The sequence below is a fragment of the Canis aureus genome, chromosome 5, assembly GCF_053574225.1.
Source record: "Canis aureus isolate CA01 chromosome 5, VMU_Caureus_v.1.0, whole genome shotgun sequence".
Taxonomy (NCBI): Eukaryota; Metazoa; Chordata; class Mammalia; order Carnivora; family Canidae; genus Canis; species Canis aureus.
In genome coordinates this window covers 74,726,197-74,741,453 of record NC_135615.1, presented here as the reverse complement: position 1 = coordinate 74,741,453, position 15,257 = coordinate 74,726,197, and the positions used below count along the sequence as shown (strand labels likewise).

Genomic DNA, 15,257 nt, shown 5'->3' with positions numbered 1-15,257 from the left:
GGGTGTCAGGTGTTTTCCTGCTTTGATGGCCTCGCAGCTTTGGAAACTCTCGTGACTAGCTCACCCTGGCCGGTCAGAACATGCTGTCCCCCAGGGCTTCTCTGAGGCCTCCCACCCCATCCTCCAGCTTGACCTCTGGCCGCTGGGTGACTCGGGTCTCAGGTCTTCCCTGGAACCAATCACAGCTGGGGTGCAGAAAGGACTCTCTTGGGAGTCATGGGGCTACTGGAGGTGGAGGGGCGCCTGGGAGTTAGGAGGGAAGGCATTCTGGCCCCGGGTCAAGAACAGTTGGAGGTGGGTGAGGAAGCACACAGCTGTGGCCCAGGCAGCCTTCCCAGGACGGGGAGGGCTCTGAGTGCCAGGTCCAGCCAAGAGAGAGGCACTCATGGCTTTGGCACCCAGACACCGAACTGCCTCAGCGGGCCCTTACCTGTGGAGGGCACTGCCAGCCCAAGGGCTCGCACTGGACCAACATGCAGCCCAGAGGGTTTTCAGCTCCTGCTGTAGAGGGAAGCCTGGGTGACTGAGGCAGAAACCCTAGACCTGCTTCACAGTGGCTGTGTGACTTCAGACACTCAGCCTCTCTGAGCTTTGGTGTTCTCATCTGGAAAAGTGGAGCACATTGTCTCTTGAGAGAGGTGTAAGGATCCAGGTTCCTGGGGCCTGCAGGGGAGAAGGGCACTTCCCCAGAGATTGGGGTGGAATAGAATACAGCTAGCGGCAGTCCCCTGCCTCACACTCCCAAGCCACATGACTTCCCACAGATGTTGAGGGGCTGAAGAGCCCACTGACTTGGCTCACATGTAAGCCTGGATGATGATGCTGGAAAGGCGAGGTTATTTCATAGATGGGAAGAGAGAGGTTCATGGGGAAGGCAAGTGACTAACTGTCCTCTCTCTGCTATGAATCAGGGCAGAGTCAAGACAAAGTCATTGCGGCTCCTGGGGAGACTAGGAAGCCCACCTGGCTCTTGGGCAAGGCGGCCTCATGCTGGGTCTTTCCGGAATGATCAGAGTACACACTCTTCAAGCAACACCAGGAGCTTGATAGGCTTTGGCTCCAGTCCTCACAACAACCCTGTGAGGTGGGTTCATCCTTGGTCTCTCATTCTCTGATGAGACCTAAGGACACTTGCTAGCAAAGACCAGGGCTACCTAATGAGTGGATGTGCTGCCTTCTCTGAGACTAGGGACAAGTCTCCCCTCTTCATCTCGTAAACACAAGCTGCCCCTAAGTCAGGAATCTACATACACCTCAGGAAGCCAGCGTCTCCCACCCATTCATTGTACAACCAATTCCTCTTCATCGTCCATCCTCAAGTTTTGAGCAGATCGAGCTACACTGGCAGCAGAGTTGGCCCAATCACATCAGATTTCAGTTTCTGAGGTCCCTGGGACTCTATCGGGGCAAGAGAAGTGGGCCTGGGGCTGTGTGGCCCGTTAGGGCAGGACCCGAGCTAAAATCTCTGCCCTCACCCCCACCACCTGTGGCAAAGGCATCATGGTGTCAGCACAAGTTTCCTGGGCTGGGGGAATAAGGAAAGAAGAAACCAGCTGGGTGCTAGGTGGTGACAAGCCTCCTCCCTCCAAGAAAGGGAAATGTGTGGCTCATAGCTGAAGTGACTAAGGCACAGACAGGCCTTGGGTGCCCACTGGTTTCCCATCTCAGGGGGACAGGTTGGACAGTGCAGATCCTCACAACTCCCAACCCCCAAGGACTCCTTAAACCATATTGTTATAGGCAGAGGGAGAAACTCTGTCCCAGGGCTTCTTCATAGATTCATGAGGTACAAGCCAGGCAGACTGAAATGAGGACTTGGGCAGGTGGGCAAGGGGACCCTGAAACCAGTCTCCCCTCGGCCACCCGTCACTGGGCCTCACTGTCTTTCCTGAGGCTGGTGGCAAGAAAGCATTAGCTGAAGATTAGGCCCAAACCCAGCCCTGCCAGGCACCAGAAGCTGCAGGAGCGGGGTCATACCAGCTTTTTACACTTGCGGAGTCTCCAGCCTTAAACTGGCAATAGTCAGATGGGGGAGGCAGGGGGCAGTTCCTTCACACCGAACACAGAGCAGAGGTCGGGAGAGGGAGCTGCTTTATAACACAGCCGGGCCTGGGGGACACTTAGCCCCACCACCTGCAGGTCCTGTCCAAGCCTCAGCTAGCACTTGGCCAAGTAGTCAGTCGGAGGGGCCTTGGCACTCCTGACAGTCCTTCATGTCCTCAGAGTAGTCTTCGATCTGGATGGTGATGGTGTGGAAGCGGAACTTTCCCTGTAGGCGGGTGCTGGCTGCCTTCAGCACAGCCTGGCCATCTGCATTCTGAGCTGGGGGCCGAGAGGACACAGCAGGGGAGGCACCAGAGAATGATTTACTCACTCTAGGGCCCTTAGGAACAATCAGGAGCCTATCTCATTCCCTACCCCCCTACCCCAGAACAGGAGACAGGCATCAGGGACAGCCCCCCTCCATTTCACTCCTGCACCAGGCCACCCTCCAGTCCCCACACCTGGCACAATCCTGCAAGAGGAGGGGAAGCCTTGGCCTTAAGGCTAGGAATCTTTTCTTGGCCTGGGCAAGTGACCTTACTGCCCGCCTCCCCAGTCACCAACCTCAGTTCTTTCATCTAGAAATGGGATTGTGATGATCCCAATAATATCTACAAAGCACTCAGTGTGGGACCAGGTTCAAAGCAGCTGTGCTACAAACATCTGAGGTCCCTGGGTGCTTCGGGGATGGCCCCGGGCCTCTGGTGGCCGCTCTCCCTCACCCTGCCCCTGGGGGGCCTGCCCACTCACCGATGGCGATATGGACAGACAGCACAGGCTGGGTCACGGTCAGTGCCCAAATGTGCAGGCTGTGCAAGGCTTCCACCCCTTCGACCGACAGTAGCAGATCCCGAACGGCCGTGAAGTCCACACCCTTGGGGGTCCCTGAAGATGGCAGGGACAGGGGCTGAAGGAGACTGCTCCCTCCCACCGCTGCTCGTTTCTGCTGTTCCAGAGCAGTCTCCTCAGAGCAGACCTCCTGGGCCAGCAGATCTAATGGTGCCTCCACCTTCCAGATGATCTCCCTCATATCGCCCCTTGGTCTTTTCCTCTTCACACTTGACGTCATGACCTTGTTAGTCTCCTGCCTGTGTCCCCCACTAAAATGGAAATTCCACGAGAAATTTCCACAGAAATTCCCCCACTAAAATGGAAATTCCACATCGGTAGGGCCTAGAGCAGTGCCTGGCCCATAGCAAGGGCCCAATGACTATTTTTTGTAATGAAAGGAAGAATGCAGGGGGCCGCTGCCCCCACACTGGGCATCAGCATCCTCCCTGGTACCTGGGTCATTCTCTTGAAGAAGATGCTTTGACCTTTGACCAGACACTTCCACTAATTCCAAATCAGAACCCCACTTCAAACTGACCCTGGCCACCCAGAGCCCCATGACCCGAGGCCCTGGGGCACAGGAAAGCTGGTCAATGCGGTAACTCAGGGTGGACCATTTGCCAGCACTGAGGAATCCTCTCCCCAGCCCCTAGAGCCCAGCCACGTGCTCCAGAGCCAGAGGCCTCAGAAAGGAAGGCACTGAACTGGAGTGGATTGGGGATTCTGAACCTCAGTCTGCCCCCCAGTGCAATGGGAAGTGGAATCCTGCTGTAGGGAAGGTAGACAGAGACTGAGCAGTGTATGGGGGAGGGATGGAGCTTTACCAGACTAGGTAGGGAGGATACACCCCATCAGGGAGGAGATACCTTGGGGCTAGTGGAAAGGGAAGGTAGTCCGGGGGACATTTCTAGGAACAGCCACACCTGAGGGCTCCAGCTCCATGCCAAGACTGGCCTGGAGCCCCAGGAGGTTTTCCAGCCTGTGCCAGGCTCCAGACCATGGCTCCCTGCCAATGTGCTGGGACTTCCCTGCGCCCCCCACCTGCACTCCCTGCCAAACTTGTTAGTGTCGTAGAGTTCAGAACAAAGGAGAGCCCCAAGCCCAGATTACCTTCCATCAGCACCACGATCACGTCTCTCAGGATGGTCAAAGTCGTCCCCAAGACCAGGATGGAGAAGAGGAAGGTGCAGATGGGGTCTACATACTTGTACTCTGGCTACAGAAAATGAGGAAGGCAGAGCTGTGGCTCACCACCCAACATCTCAGCTTCTCTTGCCCTTCCCATCCACTGCTGAGCTGGGGAAAGGGGCTCTCTCTGCAGGCTGGGCTCTGGCTCTGCCTCCCAGTTCTCTCTACCTTTTATCCTGTGTCCACACAGATCACAGCTCAGGACAAGGCACAGGCAGTCCCTTCCCACGCCTCCTTGATCAAGGGACTGAAGTGTGAACAAAACTAAAAGGAATCTTAGACACCAATGGTCCAACATCTCGATTGATAGATGGAGAAACTGAGGACCAGTTAGAGCACACGGCTATCAAGGAGTGAAGCTGGGCTTCAGCCACGATGCCTGACTCTTTCCACTACACCATTCTGCCTCTAGTGATTGGCAAGGCCCAAGCATTGGCAGCACACAGGCCTGGGTTTGGATCTGACTTCACAATTTCCCAGCTGTGTGACAGCATCCAAGTCACCGAACCTTTCTGAGATGCAGAAAGCCCCACCACCGCCTCTTTGGGATTATTGTGAAGATCATAAGTGCCAACACTTGCTAGGCACTGGGTAAATGTTCCTTCCCTCTCCCCACACAGCTGGGAGGGAGCTAGAACCCAGAAAGGGCCATGTGTGGAGAGGAGCCCCCAGATGATCTATACTCTCTAGCCCACCTCCCAGCCTACCTCCCTCTGTCCCCAGTTCTGACCTTGAAGTACAAAATATAGGCTGCCACCAAGATGCCTACACTCTGCAGAAAGTCTCCAATCACATGGATAAATGCAGCTCGCACACTGGGGTTCTCCTGCTGCTGGCTGGAGTCATGGCTGTGCCCGTGGCTAGACTGATGAAGAGTCAACCCCATTCTAAAGAAGCAAAGACAAAGCCAAGGGCTTACTGATGTAGCAGGTAGAGGCCCCCCAGTAGGGTTCCTGTGGGACAAAAATCCTAATCCCCAAACTGTCGGATCCCTCTGCCTTGTGAGGATCCCGACCCACCTGGCCTTGGTTCAGAGCACCACAGGAGGATGGGCTCAGCCCCAATGCTAGGCTGAATCTGGGCACAAGGATGCCAAATCTCAGAACAGGAGGGCACCATGGAGGTCACCTAGTTCCCCATCCCATTTCACAAAAGAGAAAGCTGAGGCCCAGAGAGGGAGGTGGCTTGCTCAAGACCATTGAGCAAGGGAGAAGCCCAAAGAAGACACCCATGCTCCACACACACACTGCCTCTGACACCAATTTCAGGCACACCAGCCAGAAAAGAACTTGGATTCTCCCCCTAGGGACATCTGCTCCTGTAAGAACTACACTCACCCCTCCCCATTTCAGGAATGAAGGCTCCCAGGTTATCCACTCATATCTAAGAGGGGAGCGAGGGTAGAGTTGATGCTGCCGCAGACTCATAGCTCTCAATGGCCTTAGTCTAGGCCTAAGGCAGAGAGGTGTTTCAGGAACCAGAGCTCAGACCAGGAGGAAATTCTCGTCCTGCGGCCTATGCATGGCCTCCTTCCACTGAGAGCAGGTGTGCAGATGTGTGTGTGAAAAGTGGGAGGGAGGCCTCACAGGGAACTGAGGCCACACTCACATGATATTCACGGCCACAGCACAGCCCGATGTGATCAGCATGGTCCCCCCTTCGATCTCATAGTCCCCAGAGATTAGCCGCTCCACTGCCAGGAACACCAGCACTCCAGTCACGACCCAGATGGACAGTACAGAGAGCAGGGCTCCCAGGATCTCTGAGGAAGAACCCAACCCCCAACACCAATCTTAGCGTGGGGCCTGAAGACTGAGGAGGCCTCCCCATCTCTCATCCCTCCATGATCCCTCCGCCCCTCCCCTGCAAAGTCAGGGCCTGGATCCACCTCGGCTCTGCGGAAGGTATGGCTGGCATGGTCATACCTTACCTCACCACACATATGTCAGATCACATCAGAGCTAGAAGGAGTTTATGAAGTCAACCCTTTTTGTAAAGAAACTGACTTTCTAAAATATGTACCTATTGCTCAGCTGACAAACTGAGGCTTCTGATGGGAGACTGGGCCATCCCCCATGAAGAAAATGACAATGCAGCTCAGAGATGAACCAAAAGGGTTTTAAAGCCTATATCTTCCAGAAGGCTTTGCTGGCCTTTCCCCCCAGAGGAAATTATTCCACATGGAATTACGTGCAGAGTTGATTCCACTGTCATTCGTTCTTGAAGTCTGGCCATTTCATTTCTTAGGAAAGTGAACTCTCCTTCCCTGCAGACCAGAAGTTCCCAGAGGACAGGGAGCCAGGGCTCCCCCATCAGACTAGGACCTAGCAGAAGTCAGAAGCCACAACTCACATCCTCTTCCCCAACCCAAATCACCCTCCTGGACTCACTCAGGGATCCACCTATGGCAGCCACCAAAGAACCTATGTCTTGACCTACCCCTTCTTCCAATCCCATCCGCACCCCAACCAGGGTCCTTACCAGCTCGCTGCCAGCCAAAGTTCATAGTCTTGGTGGCTGGTCGGGAGGACATCCAGAGAGAAAAGAGACTGACGAGCATGCTGGCAAAATCGGTGAGCAGGTGGGCTGCGTCGGTCATGATTGCCAAGCTGTGAGCTAGGTACCCACCTGCAGGAGCAGGACCAGGGAAACGGAAAAGTTTTATCAGCTCCTCACGGAGCCAACTTCCCAGACTGGGCATGCAGCAGAGAAATCACAGGTTCTGGAGAAAGACTGTGGATTTGGGACCTCTGGACCCAATAGCTGTGTAACCACGGGCAAGTGACTTTCTCTAAGCCTCAACTTCTGTCTGTGAAATGGGACTGACACGATCTACTTAGAAGGTGATTGTCAAAATCAAGTTCAAATAGGGCCTGGAAAGCATAGTAGGCACTCAGTAAATGGTCTTTCCTTCTAGGCATTATTCAGGCCATCCCTTACACACTGGATGTGTGTGACCTTGAGCAAATTACTTAACCCTAATGTGCCTCAGTTTCATCATCTGTAAAAGAAGAATAGCAGCACCCACATGACAATACAAGCTTGTCATGAGGACCGGATGAGAAAACCTGTATATGAAAGACTCAGTGTACTGAATATTCAACAGCATAGTGAATATTCAATAAATGGGGCTACTAGTTTTTGTTTTGTTTTGTTTAATTAAATAGGCTCCACACCCAGCGTGGGGCTTGAACTCACGACCCTGAGATCAAGTGGTACATACTCTACCGGAGTCAGGCAAGACGCCCCGGGGGCTACTAGTATAATATTACTGAGAACATCCTGGAGGAAAGCCTTTTGGATCATGAGACTATCCATGTACCCAATTTCATTTAATTAGCACAAAAGTCCTTACCAACGATTTCCCCAATCATGAACACCAGGCAGATGGCAGAGGCCACATAAAGCTGTCGCCGGGCCCGCTCCTTCTTGGGCTCGAGGTGACTGGCAGGACCCTTCTGGGCATGACAGTAATGGTTACTCTCAGCGACTAACTCAATGGCCTGCAAGTCCAGGCCAGGTGAGGGCAGAGGGATCCAGCCAGTCCCCTCCTGCCACAGAGATCCTGTGTAAGACCTGGCCGGAGAGGACGGGAGAGGGCGGACTCAGCTCTGAGTGGGGGGCAAGGAGGGCCGACTCAGTCCTCTCTCTCTGTGGGCCTGGGGTTCCCATGTGTCCAACGAAAAGAGTAGCGAGGGGCACGCCAAGCCCGACCGTCACTGAAGGGTAACCAGAAACTCATGTGTGGAGTCGGGGTGCTGGGGAAATGACAGTCCAGGAGTCTCGGGGTCTTGGCCCAGGGTGTCCCTCCCCCCCCCGCCCCCCCCTCCCGTCCCGGGGCCCGGAGGAGGCAAAGACCTTGGGCACTAGCCAAGGCGCAGGGCCAGCGCAGCCAAGCACGGAGAAGGAACAGAGCTCAGGCTCAGGGAGGAGGGCAGGCGCCCCTCTTGTGCACCTGGGGACCCAGGGCCTCCCAGGGCGGGACTGCCCGGGGGCAAAGTGTGGGGCGGGGGCGGGGCTACAGGCACGCGACAGCGCACCAGCGCGCGGGGGTCAGGCTCCCGGCTCAGTCGCGAGGTGGGGGGCTGATCCCCCCGCCCGAGCTCGGCATCCCCTCCCCCGCCTCCCGCCGCCCCCTCCGCGTGGGCCCGGCCGAGCCGCCGGCCAAACCGTCCAGCCCGCGGCGAACCGGGAGATGCGCCCGACGCCGCGCCCTGGGCCCCGCGGCTCCCGCCTTACCGGGTTCCGGACTTGGTGTCCACCAGGTGCTGCTTCTCCGTGGGCTCCATGCGGCCCGGGCCGCCCCCGCGGGGTCCGGGCAGCCGCGCGCCGCCGCCGCGTCCCGTGCGCCCTGGGAGTTGCGGGCGGGCCCCCGCGCAGCGCGCACCCACCTGCCGGGAGGGCCCCGCTCGCCGCCCGCCCGCCCGCTGCTTCCCGCCGCCGCTCCCGCCCGCGCCGCGCCCGGCCGGCCCCCTGCAGCCCCGGCCCCCGCAGCCCGTGCGCGCCCGCCGCTGCGCCCCGCGCCCGCCGCTTTATCCGGCCCCGGCCTCCCCGTGTGAAGCTGCGCGTCGTGTGCAAAAGGCCGCGGGGTGGGGGAGGGCAGGCCGGCCGCAAAGGGTTCCCCGGCGCTGCCCCGAGCGCTCGGCCCCGGCGCCCCCGGGCCGCGAGGAGCCGCCCCCGCCCGACTTGGGACTGGGCGGCGGCTGCGCGCACTCTCCCCCGCGCTCGGCCGGCCGCATCCCGCCCAGGAGTTCGCCGAGCTCCGTTTGTGGGATTGGGTCCCCTGAGAACAGGAATGCGGCTCCCGAGGCCAGGTGTGTCTTGCCCTCAGGCTGGAGACTCCTGAGGCCGGCTGCGTTCTTGGGCTCGGGCTAGGGGTCTCCTGGGGCGGGACGTGCCCGCCCTGGGCCTGGGGCAAGGGCCTCCTTGGGACTGGCTGTGACTGACTGGCTGTGACTCCCGCCTCCCGCGCGCCCCGATTGCTATCTGGAGTGGCTTTATCTCCACCCTACACGGAGCAGTGTGGCCCTTCAGCAGCAGTGACCATCTGCAAAGAATCACCGCCACCCTCCCTTCCCTGCCCCGCAGCATCTCACAGAAGCCCCAGGAAGGTGCCGTACGTGGTGTTCCGCGGGAGAAGCTGCCTGTGTTGGCCTGGTGCACCCACCACCCACTTTAAGCTGTGTCCTCTCACAGCGGTCCCTTGGGGGAGGTGGTGTCAGGACCTTATGGCCTAGCCTAATGGATGAACTCTGATGGATTATATAGAAAGAACTCCGGACTGCTGACCTCTCTGCCCAGTCACTCCATCATCCCCAGTGTCCTTGGTCTAGGGGACCGTGGCTTGGCAATGTCCCTTCACGTAGACAAGTGTCTCAGGTGCAAGCCACTTGTCCACACCGCTGGGGATAAAAAGGGGCACCTCTGTCTCTCCCAGACAAAAGTCATTTTATTTGGAGACTAGGTGCAAGGAGAGAGGATGGCAGCACCATGCCGCCCTAGACTGGGTCCCCACTGAGTGCCTTTCCACCTCCTCTGGACTCTGTGAAAAACGTTTACCTTAGGTTTTGTGGTTTTCCTGGTATAGTCTAAAAACCAGTCCAAATCAGCAGTACTTGGAAAAGGTGTTTAAATGCAGGTTTCTGGGACGCCTGGGTGGCTCAGCGGTTGAGCCTTTGGCTTGAATCATGATCCCAGAGTCCAGAGATCAAGTCTATCATCGGGCTTCCTGTGGGAGCCTGCTTCTCCCTCTGCCTACGTCTCTGCCTCTCTCTGTGTGCCTCTCGTGAATAAATAAATAAAATATTTTTTAAAAATGCAGGTTCCAAAACCCTGCATCAAACCAACTCAATCAGAATCTTTTATTTGATAGCAAAATGTTAATGTTTTAAAAAGCATTTTTTTTTTTTTTTGTATCCCTTTTGTTCTCTTTGATGCAGAGCACATTGATAAGTTCTCTAGAAATGTAGATTTACAAATTGGATTCAGGGGCAGCCCAGGGGTGGCTCAGCCGTTTAGCACCGCCTTCAGCCCAGGGTGTGATCCTGGAGACTTGGGATCCAGACCCATGTCGGGGCTCCTTGCATGGAGCCTGCTTCTCCCTCTGCCTGTGTCTGTCTGTCTGTCTGTCTCTCTCTCTGTGTCTCTCATGAATAAATAAATAAAATCTTTTTAAAAATTGGATTCAGGTGCATATATTCATTTTATTAAAAACTTTTATGCCAGATTTCCTTTAAATTAAGAAGATGGACTTGACTTACAGGAGCTTGACCAGTTAAGACTTTGATATAGTAAAAAAGTGCTCGGTCTGCTTATATTATACCTGACTACAGATTGCCAGGAGGTCCTCTGTGGAGGTCCTCAGACCTCAACCTGAGGAACTTTATTTTAAAAATATAAATTCCAGGGGCACCTGGCTGGTTCACTTGGCTAAGTGTCTGCCTCTTGATTTCAGCTCCAGTCTTGATCTCAGGGTCATGAGTTGGGGCCCCGAGTTGGCCTCAGTGCTGGGCGGAGAGCCTACAGTTAGAAGATACACAGATAAAGATACAGATTTCCACATTCCACAGGTCTGTTTCTGTAGGTCTGGGAACTATAATGTTTTGTTTTGTTTTTTTTTAAAGATTTATCTATTCATGATAGACATAGAGAGAGACAGGCAGAGGGAGAAGTAGGCCCCATGCAGGGAGCCCGACGCGGGACCCGATCCCAGGACTCCCGGATTGCGCCCTGAGCCAAAGGCAGGTGCCAAACCGCTGAGCCACCCAGGGATCCCTGGAACAATAATGCTTAAAACTTCAACGTTTGGGATCCCTGGGTGGCTCAGTGGTTTAGTGCCTGCCTTCGGCCCAGGGCGTGATCCTGGAGTCCCAGGATTGAGTCCCATAACGGGCTCCCTGCATGGAGCCTGCTTCTCCCTCTGCCTATGTCTCTGCCTCTCTGTGTGTGTGTGTGTGTCTCTCATGAATGAATAAATAAATTAAAAAAGAAACCTCAACGTTTCATGCTGCTATGAAATTATTGTTTATTTTTTATGGTATAGTGGGTTTGATTATTTTTACTTTTACTTTTTATTTTTTATTTATTTTTAAGATTTTTTTTTAATTTTTATTTATTTATGATAGCCACACACACAGAGAGAGAGAGAGAGGCAGAGACACAGGCAGAGGGAGAAGCAGGCTCCATGCATGGAGCCCGACGTGGGATTCGATCCAGGATCGCGCCCTGGGCCAAAGGCAAGCGCTAAACCACTGCACCACCCAGAGATCCCTATTTTTAAGATTTTATTCATTTATTTGAGAAAGAGCACACAAGCAGGCAGAGCAGGAGAGGGAGAAGCAGGCACCCGCGCTGAACAGGAAGCCTAATGCAAGCAGGACTCGATCCCAGGACCCTGTAATCACGACCTAGGCTGAAGGCAGATACTTAAGTGACTTAGCCACCCAGGCACCCCATGATTTTTTTAAAAGATATATTTATTTACTTATTTGAGAGAGAGAGAGCACATGAGCAGGGGGAGGAGCAGAGGGAGAGAGAGAAAATCTCAAGAAGACTTCTTGCTGAGCACAGAGCCCAACTCTGGGCCTGATCTCACAACCCCAAGATCATGACCCCAGGGGAAACCAAGAGTCAGACGCTTAACCATCTGAACCACCCAGCACCCCTATAGTGGCTTTGATTTTTAAAAATACCTTTATCTAGGGACACCTGGGTGGTTCAGTTGGTTAAACATCCAGCTCTGGATTTTGGCTGGATCTCAGGATTGTGGGATCTGGCTTCATGTCAGGCTCCACACTCAGCATGGCCTGCTTAAGATTCTCTCTCTCTGTCTCCTCTCTGCCCCCTCCCCACTCCAGCTCTCAGTCTCTCTCTAAAATAAATAAATATTTTTTTAAAAAATAAAAATACCTTTATCTGAAGTATTGGAGGATAAAATGATATGATATCTGGGATTTGTCACCAAATAATCCCAGTGCTGGGAGTGGGTAATGATAAAGAAACAAATGTGTCATTAACTGTTGAAACTGACCGATGGGGGTACATTACACCATTCCCTCTACCTTTCCATGTTTGAAATTTTTCCTAATTAAAGGTTTGGGAAAAAAATAAACCTTTTCTGGTGGTTCTAATGTAGCAGGCTATGGAACCATATTGAAGATCCATTGGACTAACCCCTTTGAAGTTTTCCTCTCTTACAGCATGATCTTAAAGGAAGTTTTTGATCAAGAACCCTTCATATTAGCCTTAAGTGTTCTGGTTTGCGAGGACAAGTAGAGCCTCTTGTGTGGCAAGGTAGAGATCTTCCTACTTGCGGTCAAGAGATACCTCCCTGGAATTTAAACTTTGACTACTGGCTTTAACTGCCTTCCCTCTCTCTGATAAGTGACAAGATAGTGAACTGATATCTGTTTCTCATGTTATCAGTAACCTGGAGAAGAAATCTGGAAGCAGAATGTGGACAGGTTGTAATACTGATTCTTGTGATTTTTAAAAATATTTTATTTTTTTATTCATGAGAGACACAAAGAGAGAGAGAGAGAGAGAGAGGCAGAGACATAGGCAGAGGGCTCCACGCAGGGAGACTGATGTGGGACTCGATCCAGGGACTCCAGGATCACACCCTGGGCTAAAGGCAGGCACTAAATTGCTGAGCCACCCAGACGTCTTGGTTCTTGTGATTTCAAAATGATGAAAACCTCCCTCTTTCTGGCTGCAAATTCCTTCAGTCTTCTATAGGAAGATATTTTAGGACTATAAAGAAAAGCAAGTGTATGGTTATCAAAAAAAGACAGGATAGTGGCTACCTCCAAGGAAGGGGCCACATGAGGGCTTCTGGGGGCTTGGCAGTGTCTTTTTCTTGACTTGCACACACAGAATCTTGACTAGCAGCACAGAATCTCATTATGCAGTAGTCTGTTAAACTCTACAGCTTGTTTTGTGTACTTGTGTGTAACATATTACACAATTTGTGTAGAGGCCGCTTTTAGGCAAACAGGCTTGAGCAATGGAATGTTGTAGAAGGCGCTTCAGCCACCACCTGGCTGAATACAGACAGGCCCACCAGGCCACACCTCAAAATATCCATTGCTCCAAACTAATCAATGGGCTACTTACAGTTAGGCACAGTTACCAAACAAGGGGGAATTTCCATATGCTGCTCTACGGCCTCATCTTCCCCCTTTAAAAACAGCTGCCACCCATTGCCTCCTTGCGGACAATCTCTCCTCTGCTGTTCTGCCCTCTTCTCCCTTACAGGTATATTCAGGAAACTTCTATCTCCTTTGTTCGGCCTCAGGTGAATTCTTATCACTGCCAGCGCCACAGGCTTCACTCGATCAGTTGCCCGCATTTGAGGGGCCCTTATCTGATGGGGAGAGACACCCCATGTAGCCACCACATTTGGTGGCCCTCGTGGGGAGATTTTGTGCCCTCTCCACCCTGACACACATCTGTGCAGGGAGCTTTTGCTGGTCCAGGACTCTTTCCAGATTCTCCCGGAATTTCTCAGGACTTTCCCTCAGTGGACCAACTCTAGCATTCCTTGGGGAACTGAAAATTCCTTGCGAGGTTCCTGTGTGGTAAGGAACCAAAGCCAAAAGGGGGAACCAGCTGGACTACCCTTACCCCAAAGGGTGAGAGAAATCCCCTTCTGCCCTTGGAAGTGACCCTTCTCTCCCTCTCCTTTCTCTTTTCAGCCCCACTTCAGTCTACCCCTAGTACCTCCCAGATGACTGAAGGCCGTGGCCACAACCACGGCTCCCTGGCATGGTCTACAGGTCTGAGGACTGGATGAGCAGGTCAGCCTGTCAGGCCCGTGAGGGAGAAGGACCCACTTCGTCTGCTTTCTTACTCCCTCCCGAGGTCTGCTCCCAAAGTCCAGCACAATTGGCTGCGCCTCCCAGAGAATCCCCTCATGTTAGGGATTCGGTGGAGACCCTTTCCTGAGGCTGGCTGACTTTCAGCCACCTGGCTTCTTTCACCCTCCACCCTTCTTCCTCTTTTGGCGTGGCCCCAGCTTGCCATCTTGATCTGCAGGCAAACATGTTCCCACGCATCTGAGTGGTCAGTCCTCCACATCTTTTTTCCCACCTGGTCTGGCCAAAGGGCATCTGGCTCTACCTGCTGCCAGGAGACACCGCCACAGGAAGTGTTATGCCATTTGCTGCTACCTCTTTCTGAGATGGGACACTACCAGAAGGGTCAGTTGCCTCATAGAGATCTGGTCCTTGCTCAGCTCAGCAGAACTCCTGAGGGAAATGGTGACCAGGAGTGGAATCTCTATTCCCTTTGGCAAGGGCACCCCTCTGGGAATCGGCATCCAGTCTTTCCCACAAATGGGACCTCTCTCTTCCTTTGGACTCGCCCTTGGGCTGTGTTCTTTTTTTTTTTTAAGAGTATTTTTTTTAAGGTTTTTTTTTTTTTTTTTTTTTTTTTTTTTTATGATAGTCACACAGAGAGAGAGAGAGAGAGAAAGGGAGGCAGAGACACAGGCAGAGGGAGAAGCAGGCTCCATGCACCGGGAGCCCGATGTGGGATTCGATCCCGGGTCTCCAGGATCGCGCTCTGGGCCAAAGGCAGGTGCTAAACCGCTGCGCCACCCAGGGATCCCCTTGGGCTGTGTTCTTAAAAGCTGGAGCAAATTTGACAAACTCCTAGATCAAGAGATATGGCCCTCTCACAGGCCTCTTTCTTATACTATTTTCCAGCTTGACCTTCTCTGCTGAACTCCATATGGTGGGAAGTCCCATACATGTCTCGCTTGGTTTCATAGCCCTAAATCAGGACCTCGACCTAAGGAGCCTCTTACAGAATGTGTTTGCTAACCAGCCACCTCCTGACCTACTGGATACTGACTCTCTGATTGTTCCTCCTCCCAATAGACCTAGCTTACTCTTGCTGCATGTGGGGGCTTCTCCCTCCTTCATTTCCTACGTTAATGGCTATGATAATAGGAGCCAACTGTGGTTAGTCTACCTCCGGATGGGGACTTTAAGGAATATTCCCAAGCAGCTGCCAAAACTCCTTTTGTTTCAGGGACACCCCCTGTCTTCTCTGGCCTGATATGGACTGCCTTTTCCCTCTTACTGGTGGAAAAATAAGGCGTTTGCTCATCTGTCTGAGCTGGTGAACTTTAAGAACCAGGAACCAGCTTTTTCTGTCCTCTGCAGCACTTTACCTCTTCTGCCTCCCTCTTC

General features: G+C 53.5%; 1 protein-coding gene across 2 annotated transcripts; it reads right to left on the bottom strand.

The window, feature by feature from the left end:
* Window positions 1–1,024: 1,024 nt before the first annotated feature.
* Window positions 1,025–8,438, bottom strand: SLC30A2 (solute carrier family 30 member 2). Of its 2 annotated transcripts, none has more exons than XM_077899038.1 (8): window positions 8,302–8,438; window positions 7,418–7,638; window positions 6,544–6,690; window positions 5,671–5,824; window positions 4,793–4,949; window positions 3,985–4,090; window positions 2,794–2,928; window positions 1,025–2,317 (listed from the first exon to the last, which is right to left on the bottom strand). In XM_077899038.1, exons 1-8 carry the CDS (start codon window positions 8,349–8,351, stop codon window positions 2,220–2,222), a joined length of 1,068 nt encoding a protein of 355 aa, XP_077755164.1. In that variant the 5' UTR covers window positions 8,352–8,438; the 3' UTR covers window positions 1,025–2,219. The 2 variants fall into 2 exon arrangements, with proteins under 2 accessions (XP_077755164.1, XP_077755163.1); XM_077899037.1 differs by having other exon boundaries at window positions 1,025–2,322; window positions 8,302–8,437.
* Window positions 8,439–15,257: the final 6,819 nt, after the last annotated feature.

What these genes read in the sequence shown, in the direction of transcription:
- SLC30A2 (XM_077899037.1), bottom strand. Translation starts at nt 8,351, where the DNA reads ATGGAGCCCACGGAGAAGCAGCACCTGGTGGACACCAAGTCCGGAACC. An exon ending in GACACCAAGTCCGGAACCCG is followed by an intron (nt 7,639 to 8,301) that starts GTAAGGCGGGAG and finishes CTCTCCGGCCAG; the next exon opens with GTCTTACACAGGATCTCTGT. An exon ending in CATGATTGGGGAAATCGTTG is followed by an intron (nt 6,691 to 7,417) that starts GTAAGGACTTTT and finishes CTGCTCCTGCAG; the next exon opens with GTGGGTACCTAGCTCACAGC.